We start from the raw sequence: 12,704 nt of genomic DNA, 5'->3' as shown, positions 1-12,704 counted from the left end.
CCTTCTTTTTTATACGAAGTGATGGAGATGAGTCACTCTGTCCAGTACATGATGGCTGAAACAAGGGCAGGTCTGGATGCCTGCAGGATTCCATGGGACAGGGTGCGCAAGGGATGTCAAGAGTCTTCCACCTCACCCACAAACAATGCTCCCCAAGCCCCCCAGACATCCCAAGCTGTACTTCTCCAAATGATCGGTCCACCCTTGAGAATAAAAGCAGAAGGGCTGGAGTGGCCCCGAGACACCTACCCCACAAGGCTGCGCACAGGATCTCGGAGTTAAACCTCTTCTTGTATTTGCGAATCTCTGGGGTGTCGCTCTGGGGCCGAGTATTGGTGGGATTGACATTGACCACTGAGCCCTTCCGCGTAGGATCTTGCCTCATGGCCTCAGGTCTCATTCCATCACAGGAAAACCCCACTGAAACATATGACACTGGAATTACTTCTGTCTCCGTGAGGGCTGGGCCTGCTCCCTTCCCCAATAAGCGTCCATGAAAGATTCATGTTGAGACCCACTCTTTGCCGAGGAAGAGAGACTCGTAAGAAACGGATGTGAAAAACGAAGACTATGGCGCTCATTGCAAAAGACAGTGCCAGTGGGGTGTGCACCTGGTCTGCAGTCTGAGCCTGCCGACCACCACTACGCGTGCTCACCACACCAGAGTGAGAAGCACCCTGCCGGTGGCTGCTTGCTTGCTGCTGTATTACTTACCCACAGAAGTCACTGTTGTCCCGCTAGATGGAGAAATCTGTAGTAATCTGGGGTCTATAAAAGGTGTAAAGGAGGAGGAAGATTTGTGTTTCTGGAGTGTGTTACTAGCGGACTGAGTCTGCAATGTAAATTTCAGTCGTATTAATACAATGACAGTAAAAGAACAAACACAAAATACTTCAACCCACGGCTGCACTGCTCTGCTTCCCAGTACAGAAGACTGGTCCCCTTGCTTCTTCCCCCGCCAAATGCTCTGCAGGCACCTCTGTGTGTGCACCCCACAACCCCCAAAACAGGCTATTTAACCAGGAGCCAAAGAGAGCAACCCCTCTTTCCAGAAACATCGTTCCAGTAAGACAGAACGCGCAAGCTACCAGCAACATCTATACTTCATGAGCTCCTCGGGTTTTTAATAAATAATCATAATGAAGACTCCCAAAGAAAGTTTGATATGTCTTGATCTCAATTCATCCGTTTTCGAGTTTGCTCTCCTGCCCCCCAAAAGTCCAATGACTGTATGTTGGAATACAGGCAAATCTTAAGTCTTATATCGCTTGTTTTAAAGTGAGCCTCTTGCCAGAAACTACAGAAGCTTCGGCCACCATCGTTTGAGGTATATCATCAACTCCGTATCAAACAGCGGGGCTCATTAGTGAAAGGTGCAAAGGCATATTTTTTGCTCTTTTAGGAAGAGGAGTGTTTTGGTTAATAATGTAGCTTAAGACAAAAAAAAAAAGAAAACACAAAGAGAGTGAAACAAATTGTTAAGTGGAAATGTAATGACAATTAAAAACAAACAGAAATATAAACTTGCCAGTTTAGTGAGTTAAGGGTTATTGTACATACTGTACATTAGAGCAAAATGGAGCCGAGTTTAAACGTAAGAAGGAATGTAATTGTAGGTGGGGTATATAAGTGGAGGGAAAGACACGTCTGACTGCTGTGTTTGTCCTGTAACCGTTTCACTCCCCGGGGCAGCTGAAATCACAAGTCTTGCAACCAATCCCCTCAACCCCCTCCTGAGCTCCCCGCTTCCCACCTGGCACAGCTGTCTCCTGGCAGGCTTTGCCCCTGAGCACTACCCCCGATCCCCAGGTCTACAGCTGGGGCCCATCCACACAGTGGCAATCAGTCTGATGCTGAGCCTGCCTTGGAAGCCGCTGATTTCCCCTGGCTCCTCAAGGGGAGAGGATTATTCTAATAAGAGAATGAAAACAGGAGCAGGTGGGCAGGCCGGCAGCTCAATGCTTACACTGACAAGGTCGGCTGAAGCCACATGCTACTGCAACCTTCAACAAAGGCATTTAAGCCACACACCCCCCCATGAAGCCGGTCAGTTGTGTGACCAGGGATGGGGCCCGTGGTGAACTGTCACTGCACTCGGGGCCGTGACTGTCTCCCCAGGAGACAGAATCACCCACCAGCACCCAGACTGAGACCACAGCCATGTCTTCCAATAAGCACACAGGATTTCCCATTCAAAAGCTGAAATTAAAAGCACGCTCAGTTCTCTGCCCTTCTTGTTTAACATCTTAATTTTCTAGGTTCCCCCCTCCAAGTATCTGGCCTCTTAAACTATGAGTGATTGTAAATTTCAAGGAGAGAAACTCTTTCAACAAGGTTGGCAAAAATAAATAAGAGTAACCAACCAATAATACCTCTCCAAAAAAAAAAAAAAATCCAGCCCTTTTTGAGGGAATTTCCTGTACAGAGCGACACATTTGTCCTGATAAGGCCAAATCTGCTCAACCAAATGTTTCTGTGTTTTATTTACTGGATAAAAAGAATGAAAAGGGCAGATTCCACAAAAGACTACCAGAATTTCATGCCAAATACATAAAGGATCTGAGAACACAACAATCGTTTTATTTAGACTTTTTTGAAAAACGAACTGGATCAGAAAAGCCATGCAACTACTTATCTAGGGAAAAGCAAACAGTGAACTGGCAAGTCTGGAGGGCAATCGCTCTAGGGTTAAGGGGTCTGTATACAGACCTGAATATGTTACTGGGGGTGGGGGTGGGGGGCGGGAGAGAAGGGGAGGTGACAGAAGGCGGGCAGGGAGGGGAGGTGAGGGCAGGGCGTGGGAAGGTCTCTGCAAACTAGCTCCTAAGCGGTGCTGGTCTAACCCTGGGAGAGCAGCCAGCTGTGGTGCGAGACATACCTCATTAGTAGTGAGCTTGTCCTGGGGTGTCTGTGGGGACATGGTGGGTGTCGGCTGGCTGGAGGATGGGGAAGAGGAGGTGGAGGAAGTGGAGGAGGAATGGCTTTGCTGTAAGAGATCTGGCAAGAGGTGAATGCGACCCGCAAAGCCATTGCTCTCATGATGGCTGGCGCGCTTTTGGTCAACTGCACTCTGCAGAGAAAAAGGCACACTGGTCTCGCTCAGCACCGCTGACAATGCCGAAGACCCTACTGACCCTGCCTGCTGTGGTGCTGGGTGGCTCCGCAAGCTCTGCCAAGCCATCAAGGCAAGACTGGAAGGCATCAGCTGGGTCTGCTCCCGCCTCCTCGCCAAGTGCCTCAGCTGAGCCAGCGGAAGCCACGGCAGAACCCACGCCATGCTAGTTTATCTGCCACGGGAGCTGCTTTACCAAAACTACTGGCTCTGTCTCCTTTCTTTCTCTCTAAAGCCTTAGAAAGCGCACTATCACTTCTCTAAACCCTCATCTTTCCTGGGCCACGTCCCGCCTTCCATCCTAATGTGGTGCCAGAGCATGAAACACACTCAGGAAGAGGCCTGCAGTTCTAGACAGGAACCCTGCTCTGCTTAAACGAGAAGAGCATCACTTTCCTTCCCTCTAAGCTACGAAGTGAATAGGCAGTTGTAAAACTTGGCAGAAGGAGCACATCTCAGGGGGCACACGTTAAATATTCCATGTAGGAGGAGACTAACACCCGAGCACAGAGCAGAGACCGCCCCCCTATCCCCTTTGGCTCCAGGAGGCTCTTGGCTCCTGGGTGGCTCCTGCCTGCCCCGGCCGCTCCCGCCTCAGCCCACGGCCTCTTGGAGCCGAGAGCTCTGTGCATACCTCCCGGCTGCCCTGCTTCAGACACAGACTGTGGGGCTCGCATGGGGCTGGGAGGGGGGCTGCCACACAACATGCAAAGAGGGCAGGACTGGGGGACGCTGCCGGCCGCCCCGGGGGTGTGGGGCACACGCCTGCCTCCCACACCCCGGCCCCGCTGCCCTCCGGGCCTGGTTAATGTGAGAACAGATGACGATGCAGAAACAGCATGAGTGAGTGGATGAGCAAGTGGGTTAATGACCACAGGAGCAGCTTGGCCTCTAACCGCGCGGAGCACATGGGTACCTGGCGGACGATCAGCGTGCCCTCTTTGGACGGGGTCAGGGCTGGTTCACTCTCCACGTCGTCATGGACAACCATGGTTTTCACGGACTCTGTTTCACCATTGCTCAAGTTCAGAGATGATCTGTTGAGACACAATCCAGATGTGAGGAGCCGTGACCCACAAGCCAAAGATACAGTTGTTACGTTTTTCACCTTCTCAGGGACCTAAGGCTACAGGTATAAAGTTTCCCCAAGGAAAATGAACTGAAATTTCCCTTTTGTCACAGCCTCAAATTAAACAGAGAAAATGAGACACCAGGAGCCCTGGAGAGAGGCACTGACATGCACACACACAGCAACCAAAAGGAGGGGAGACAGACAGGCTCGCTCCATCACAGTGACACATTCAATTTCACAGGATCAGAGGCCAGGGTTAGAAACCTTGTCCCAACCGGAAAGAAGGCCCAGGGGGGGACACTCGGGAGTGCATGCTCAGCTGTGTCTGACTCTGTGCAACCCCATGCACTCTAGCCCACCAGGCTCCTCTGTCCATGGGACTCTCCAGGCAAAAATACTGGAGTGGATTGCCATTTCCTTCTCCGAGGATCTTTCCGACCCAGGGATCTCCTGCACTGGCAGGCGGGTTCTTTACCACCGAGCCCCCTGGGAAGCCCACGGGGACACTCATCCTCCCTAACGCTCAGTGGGACTGACGCAGCTCTGGTGTCCTCCGGGCCAGACGTAGGCTCCTCGGCCCCCTCCTGCTCCACGTCGTCGTCCTCCTCGTCCGTTGTCCCCGACTCCTCGCTGGAGGAGGAGTAGTCTGTCACCTTGTGCGGCGGCCGCACATCCTCCACGGCCCGCAGCTCTTTGGCCAGAGCCGTCAGGTCCTAGCGCAGGGTACAGAGGAGGGTCAGGGAGGCGGGAGGGGCAGAGCACAGCGGCCAGCGCCTCGTCCCAACCATCCATCAAACAGCCATTCGCTTTTGCAAAACTGTCTTGTAGGGAGTCTACTGGTATTGTGAAGTGGAGCCCTTAATGCTTTTGATAGGAAAGACCAAGAAAAGTCAAAAAGCTGGAAGAAACAGAAGATTTTTTTAGACGTTCAAAATGCTGTACTCAGTTTAAACCTGACGGCCATAAAAAACAATCATCTGTTTATGATGAGCTGAGAATATTTTTCTAACTATCAAATTCTATTTTTTGTTTCAAATTCTACATTATATATATATATCTTACCAAAATAAAAACATTCAAAAAAAAAATGTATGCTGCATTCTGGCATAACTACAGCAATTGCTTCTTCCTCTCTGCTAGACAGAAAATTCTAAATCAACAAACGTCTGCAAGATAGATCTTGGTAGTTTGTTATCAAGATATTTGGCCCTGTGGCAAAGTCTTCTTTTAAGGAGATGTTCCAAAAAGCAGGAAGATTCTAGTTAAAGAGGGGTGATTTAAACTATTTATTTTTGGAGGTTTTTAACTCCAACTTTTCTTTAGAAAAATGTCCAACTTGCAGAAAAGTGAAAGGCGGTGACGTGATTACGGTGTACGCCTCACGTCTGGCTTCAGACTGTCAACCACTTGCCACGTTCCTGAACAAAGTTCCTGACGTGTTAGGTAAGAAAGTACCTAGCGTGTGTGGCTGGGCAGGCTTCCCTACCACCGACAGGACCATGCGCGCAGGAGGGAAAGCTGCCTGGCGTTACTCACAAGCGCATCAGCCCCCTTTACTCTTCGATGTGAAGACTTTTTAGAGTTAATCAATTATCAATTATCCAAATACAACTTTCGAGCTTGATTGTTATCTCTATTCTACATCTTCATATGGAAGCTCGAAATATGTACCTGTCCACTTAAAATTCTTTTTAGAAGGCAGACTACGTGGCCCCACTTCCTTCTGGCAGAGTCTCTTCTCACCAGTTAAGAACCTGCTTCTTTCCTTTGCGCCTGAGCCTCTCAGACAAGTAAGCATGGACTGGCCTGGCCTCCTGCTCGCAACTTCAGGAGTACAGCTGCGGTTTTTTGTTATAGTGAGTTTTTTTTTTAAAGCTGTATTTAATAATAAGCACACAAGGCGAATTTGGGGTGTTGAGAAAGATGAAACAAAAGTTTAGGGCTTTTTAGTTTGAGAAGAGAGCAAGCTGAGGAAGGAAGAGGCATGCAGGTGGAACACAGGCCGAGTTTAACAGCAGTTAGAATGCGCTCAGGTGCTGAGCTGTTTAGACGGGGCTTACCACTTCACCCTGCGTCGGCGGGGGTCCGTTGAGCCAGAGAAGCCATCGGTGAGAAGGAACGCACAGCACAGGGAGCAGAGAGGAGAGAAGGGGGAGGGGGCAAAGAAATCAGTGCAAGCAAAAGGCAAAACCCTGGAAGTCTCAGACCCCCAGTGTGCCCAGTGACAGGGCAGCTGCCGCATCGAGGACAAGAGAGACAGAACAGCCACACCGCTGCCCCACGGGCCAGGGGCAGGACGTAAACCCCGGGGAGCTTAAGAAGGCGAGGGAAAACATCTCTTCTTAAAGCCAGTGTTTTAGATGCCCACTCACCAAGAACATGTAAAGGTCGATGCCAAGCAAAGAGAGAGAAGGCTTTTCTTTTGCATCGTTTTAAACGACTGGGCGGGCAGCGGGGCGCAGAGCACACTGTGTCTGAGGTTTACAGCTTTCCTTATAACCCCTCAAATCTGCAAGGCCCCACAGGGAGGCCTGCAGCCTTCGCAGTGACACAGCTTTCAAAGAAAGCTCTCGCTCGAGCTTGAAATGAGTAAAATGGATTTTGTGCAATTCTTACAGCAGGCTTGAGAGGTCTAAACACTTCCTTTTTATCTTCAGGCTTTTTTGCTGCGTTTTCAAGGCGCTGAGATGGCGAGCCTTCAGATTTGGATGATGCTGTGAGGTTCAGAGATGAGAAAGACAGAGACACATGAACATCCGAGCGTGGCCCACAAGGCCGCCCAGCCCACCGGGCCATGATCACCTCCTGGTGATCCTGCCCGCTTGTCAGCCATGCTCACGGCAAGGGCTCCCTCCACACACAGGTCCGAACCCCAGGTTTCTGACCCTTCCTGAGAACCCCTGACTGTCATACTGCACTAATACGTGTTCACAACTTGTTACATTACATCAATGATACAGTAGAGGGAATTTCCGCTAACCTACTATTAAGAGTAGGTGAGGGTTCAGGATGGGGAACACATGTATAATTTTTTTAAATTAAAATTGAAAAAAAAAAAAAAAAAAAGAGTAGGTGAGGATAACCAATATCAATGACAACATTGATGGAATTTATGCTGAGAAGAGTGGGTTCAAAGCTCAGTTTGGACGTTTAGCTAAACACCTTGGACGAGTCAGGGAACTAAAGTACAGTTATTTGAACGTATACAATGGAGACACAATATATATCCATCTCCTGGGGGCTGCTATAAGGATTAAGTGGGAAGATGTTCGCAAGTGTGAACTCTCAAAACTTAACTCTTACTGTTAAAATTATGATGACTATTTGTGTCTCTAGCAAACCTACACCAAAACATTGTATGGTAATATGCAGCTGTGAAAACCTCCAGGTCTTTTCCATGACTGAAAAGGATTTCCAAAACACAGTCAACTCTGAATCGACATGGGGTGGAATTCTCAAGGTCCACTCACACGTGGAGTTTTTTCAGCAAGTCAGTAATTCAGTACTGCAGGACCCCCAGATGGCTGGATCCGTGGGGTGTAACTAGAGGCAAAGGAACCAGGGATGGAGGGCTGACTATGCAAGAGGATTTTCAACTGCTGGGTGGAGGTGGGGAGGGGGGTGTCCCTAAACCCTGGGTGTTCAAGGGTCACCCCGTGTGTGAGCATGGAGAGGGAGAAGAAAGGAAAGGCAGCCTACATCTCACTCTGAAGCGCTCCCCGGAGCCACTCTGAGACCCTGGGTGGGAGCCGGGCTGGGACCCCGAGTTGCTGGACCCCGAGGAGCTGCCACTGCCCGGCCTGGGCGCCAGCTTCTCCACTCTCTCCCAGAGCAGCCTCGGCTCGATGCTACTGTTGGAGAAGAAGACAAGAGAACCACTCAGGCTTTGTCCCAAGACAGAGTGTCAGACGGTAAGCACGAGCACCGTGTCATCACTGAGATGCAGCAGTAATGAGAACATTAGCCCACAAACAGATGTAACATGAAAGTCACCAGAAGCGACAGCAGTGTTGTCCATTGGTTTTACCTCAGATAGCTGAACACACCGAAAATGTGAAAGATGTTCTGCCGTTGTTGTTCAGTTGTTAAGTCACGTCTGACTCTTTTTGCGACACCTTGGATTGCAGCCTGCCACGCTCCTCTGCCCACGAGATCCCCAGGCAAAAACACTGGAGTGGGTGCCATCATCTCCTCCGGGGGTCTCTGCAACCATTGGCGGACCCCAAATCTTCTTTGGGTGTGAAGAGGAAATGCTACTGTTCCGTCTACAAGTGTCACTATTTTGTCTCAGCTACAAACTCAGTTTCTTATTATGAAAAATTCCACCCATGTGATTACACACAAAATCATACTGTTTCCAGTACCTGCTGCTGTCAAGAACTGAGTCCTCTTCCGGTGATCGGGGCTGGAAGCGTGACAGCCCATGGGCTGTGGCATACCCCTGCCGTGGACACACCACAGCACCGGCTTTCTAGGTTAAAGAATTAACACGTGGACTCGGGCCCAGGAGGACCCTGCAGCCCACCCTGACTGCTGACAGTTGAGAAAGTTCTCCATGAAGCTCCTGGGTTGTCACCCATTCCACTGCCTCAGGTTATCCCGTGACACCAAGTCTGGAGGCTCAGTGATGATCAGGGTACAAAACCCTTCACACGACCTCTTGTGAGTTGCTGAGCTGGAGAACATGGTTGCCACCGACTACATGAGGTTATGGAGCCCTTCAAATGTGACCAGTGCAACTCAGGAAATTAAGTTTTAATTTTATGTAATCTTAATAAACTTCAAATTTAAGCAGCCTCATGTGGCAAAAGCAACCCACTCCAGTATTCTTGCCTGGGAAAATCCCATGGACAGAGGAGCCTGGTGGGCTACAGTCCATGGGGTCGCAACGAGTTGGACAGACTTAGTGACTAAACTGCTACCAACACCCATGTGGCTAACAGCTACTCTATACAACAGCTCTAGAACTTGAAAACATTTTGTGGTTAATCCACAAGCTTACCACCAACTCAAAGTCAACCTCTGTCTTTCTCTCGTGGCCCATGTGTAATTTATATGCCACTCCCAGGGCCCCCCAACACCCTTTGGATAACAAACCTTCTCAGGTCACAGTGCCCTTAGAAACCTACCCTTCCCACTTAAAACTCCCAGAGGCAGGGATTTTTCATCTTAAAACTGCCACAATACATGGTCAGATTTCATCTCTTTCCTGCATCAATTTGACATTACAGATGAATTTGACATTACTCACATGAATGGATTTTATGGCATTTTCTTTATAAAAGGATCCCCTCTTTGCCCCAGAACTTCCGTGTTTAAGAGCACAAAAAACGCTATGCAAGGCTCAAGAGAGAGGGGATATCTGTATACTTAAAGCTGATTCACATTTTTGTACGGCAGAAACCAACACAACATTGTAACGCAATCATCCTCCGATTAAAAAAAGACCACAGGACACGGGGCGGCAGGCCTGTCCTGAGCTTCGCTCGTCACTCACCTGGTGGAGTTTCTCTGACCAGCCTGGTTACTCTGCTGCCCACTACCCTGCAGTGGGGAATCCCGGCGGGACAGGACAGGGGACCGTGATGTTGTTCTCACAGGGACCTTTGGGTACCAAATACAGCGATTAAACTACTGAAAACATGAGAAGAACAGAGGCTTTCCTACCAAACCCCTCTAAGGTTGTCCTAGCTCGCCACCCTCTGTCACACTCCTACCCCCGCCCGCCGAGCCTCTCTGCCCTCCAGTGACGCGACAGAAAGAGGAAACGTGGGCAGAGGCGCCAGGCCCGCCTTTCTAAGCCCCGTCACGTCTGAATGGTGCTGGCGTGAAGCGTGGTGGCAGGGGACATACAAAAGCATTTTGCTGCGATAATGTGAGAATCAGGGAAATAAGCTCAAAGAAACCAAACAATGGCTTACAAATGGATGGGCGAGAAACAAAGGGTGTCGGAAGCAAGAAAATATTCAGAGGAAGCAAGTTCCGAGTGGAGGGGGAAAAAAAATTAAAATGTGACTTTTTGTTGAATTTCAACATTAATGACCAAACCCAAAATTTCAGAAACGTTAAAATTGGCGGGGGGGGGGGACCCAAACAAACCCCAAAATCCCTCAATTTAAAAAAAAAAGTCTGTTTTGGGAAACATTTATGTTCGTTTTTTCCCTTATGAGATCTTTTCTGAAAGTTTTGGTATTACTTAGCAGTGCGGAGTCATTTATAGCTTCTGTATAAACTTGATAAGACAGCTGGTAAAATATATTTTGATCCTGTCTGTTCTAGATGCATACTCTCTGTAGATGTACTCTTATTCAATTATTTTGGCATCTTGTGTTTCAGTACAGAGTGAGAGACACCAATGAAGAGCTAACTGGCTGAGGGCTGAATGTGGCTGCCTCACTACGGAATTTTCTCCCCACTGTGAGAAGTTCCTCTGCCATTTCATCACCCATTAATTCTGGTGACGTCACCACACCCTTCACTGAAATCAGTTAATTAAAAAATAAATAAGGAAATAAGGAAAAGGAAAAAGCAGCACCCGTCTGTCTTTCTGCTCCTTACCCGTGGAGGCACCTCGTCACTGTCTGATCTAGACCAAGCCTTCTGGGCTGGGTCGGGCACCTCCGCCTTAGAGTCAGAACTCTGACTGAGCACCTCACTGCGGGAAGGTGGGCAGGGGTCCTGAGAGCGAAGATGGTGGTGTGCAAATTTGGGAGGAGAAGGGTCACTGAAGGAATGGGATCTCGAGACAGGGGAAACATTGTTCTTGAGAGATGCCAGGTGGGACCACTGTACCTTCCGAGAAAACAAAACACAACACATTCAATGCGTTCTGCAGAAAACGCTTTTCTGGTAAATATCAAATCCAGAGAGAGCGCCAGGGCAGTGGGGGACCCAAACGGGGCGGCTTAGGACTAGGTCAGCCAAGCGGACAACAGCTATGCTTTGGTGGGGGTGGCGCACAAGGTGGTCTGGGCAGCATAATATGCAGAGAAGAACAAATGTACATTTATAAGGAAAACTCTTAGTACCCAGACAAACGTTACAGAGAGTGGTAAATGTGAAGATTAAAAAAAAGAAACAGCGTTCTTGTCTGATGGACAACGTGCAGCATGCATTTCTGCGTCAAAGCAGCTGGACAGGCAGAGAGTGGGGAGACCACAGGATGGACATCGCCACGCGTGCACAGCTGTCTGCCCATCCTCCCATGGCCTGGCAGGGCAAGTAACAACAGAGTCACATGCTTACTGTGCAAAGACCAACCCTGCGTGTTTTGATAGATTGTACGAGTTTAACTTAAAAACAGCCAGATTGTCAAATACACCAACCATTTCCCTTCTTTTTTGTCCCACAGCTTAAAACACTCCAATCCCCTGAGAACTTTACATGTGTTTCTACTAGTCAGAAAAAGAAAAGGACTTCAATTTCTTTAGAAATAGTCAGAAGTGGAATTCCCTAAATGGACTGCTGAGGGGGTATTCAGTCTACTTGACACTGGAAGAAATAAGACAGTGCCTTGGCAACTGAAACCATCTGGTCACTTTTAAACTGGAAAAGCCATCTCTGAAACAATCTGTATTTTCTTAAGACTACACTTTTTGTTTTAAAATAATGGTCCAGTATTAAAATTTGTATAATTCTAGCTATTACATCATCATATTTGATGAGAGCTGGAAATATTCAATCAGGATTGATTCAACGTTGCCAGGTGTAAGATCCAGAAATAGTTCCAAGTTCATGATTTCTAGGTGAGAGTCATGTAAGTTCTGTTATTGGTATAATCCCAGACTTCCAAAATATTTAAGATTTTCGTAAAGCATGTAACTAAAAGCATCATCTGTAAGTGTAATAAAATATAGGTTTTAAAATGAAGTCCTACATGAAAAAAGGTTTCTCCCAAATCATGTTTTCGTAAGTGCAGGTTTTGGCTAAAAGTCACTTTAGACAGAAAAGGGAAAATAGAGCCTATTTCCAGGCACTTTGTTAATTAATCATCAGTATAAGAAGTAGTCTGCACAATGCAGGAGCTCCTTTTCTCTGCACTGGTAGTGGCCACATAAAGAGTCTGTATTTAGGGGACGTTTAACCTTCAGCAAACCTGTTCTCCCCGTCCTCCTCCCCCCGTCATCCATCCTGCTCTCCTCTAAAACCCTCTCTGTTTCCACTCCTCACTTTCTGGAGCTGCCTGCTGGCTTCTGGGTCAGTGTTTCTGTGAATCAGGACACTGCTCGTCTCATAAACACCAGCCTCCCAACACTGACCCCACTGAGCTTCACCCCAGGTCTTCTTTTCCCTGTAAAACTGTTCCAAATCAAGTGTATTTACGGCAAAGTACGCTCCAGTCCTCATTTGGGTTTGTCTGAACACCATTGCTACCTCCACCGTCCCCCAACCCAGGCCAACGGCAGCTGACAGGTAAACGCAGCCTCAAGGACTCAAGTGTCCAGTACTCTGGACTGCACGGCTGCAGGGAGCGAAATGCCTGAAGGCCAGCTATCTTCAGGGAGAGTGGGGACCAGCGTC

General features: G+C 48.5%; 1 protein-coding gene across 50 annotated transcripts in view; it reads right to left on the bottom strand.

Annotated features, from left to right (window-relative positions):
• The window catches only part of MAP4K4 (mitogen-activated protein kinase kinase kinase kinase 4), a 150,459-nt gene that overhangs the window by 16,611 nt on the left and 121,144 nt on the right, over nt 1–12,704 (bottom strand). For 8 of the 50 annotated variants that reach the window (XM_024999325.2, XM_059891663.1, XM_059891667.1 and 5 more), the window contains 9 exons: nt 10,743–10,976; nt 9,682–9,788; nt 7,884–8,035; nt 6,801–6,898; nt 4,722–4,897; nt 4,029–4,149; nt 2,879–3,070; nt 715–832; nt 250–420 (listed from right to left, as the gene is read on the bottom strand). In XM_024999325.2, coding sequence (XP_024855093.1) covers nt 250–420; nt 715–832; nt 2,879–3,070; nt 4,029–4,149; nt 4,722–4,897; nt 6,801–6,898; nt 7,884–8,035; nt 9,682–9,788; nt 10,743–10,976 — 1,369 coding nt within the window. The remainder of the gene's footprint in view (nt 1–249; nt 421–714; nt 833–2,878; nt 3,071–4,028; nt 4,150–4,721; nt 4,898–6,800; nt 6,899–7,883; nt 8,036–9,681; nt 9,789–10,742; nt 10,977–12,704) is intronic. The other 42 variants (XM_024999335.2, XM_059891670.1, XM_059891692.1 and 39 more) reach the window with 11 other exon arrangements.

The sequence above is a fragment of the Bos taurus genome, chromosome 11, assembly GCF_002263795.3.
Source record: "Bos taurus isolate L1 Dominette 01449 registration number 42190680 breed Hereford chromosome 11, ARS-UCD2.0, whole genome shotgun sequence".
In the NCBI taxonomy this organism is placed as follows: domain Eukaryota; kingdom Metazoa; phylum Chordata; class Mammalia; order Artiodactyla; family Bovidae; genus Bos; species Bos taurus.
The sequence above is the reverse complement of the archived record's forward strand: the minus strand, read 5'-3'. Positions and strand labels throughout refer to the sequence as shown.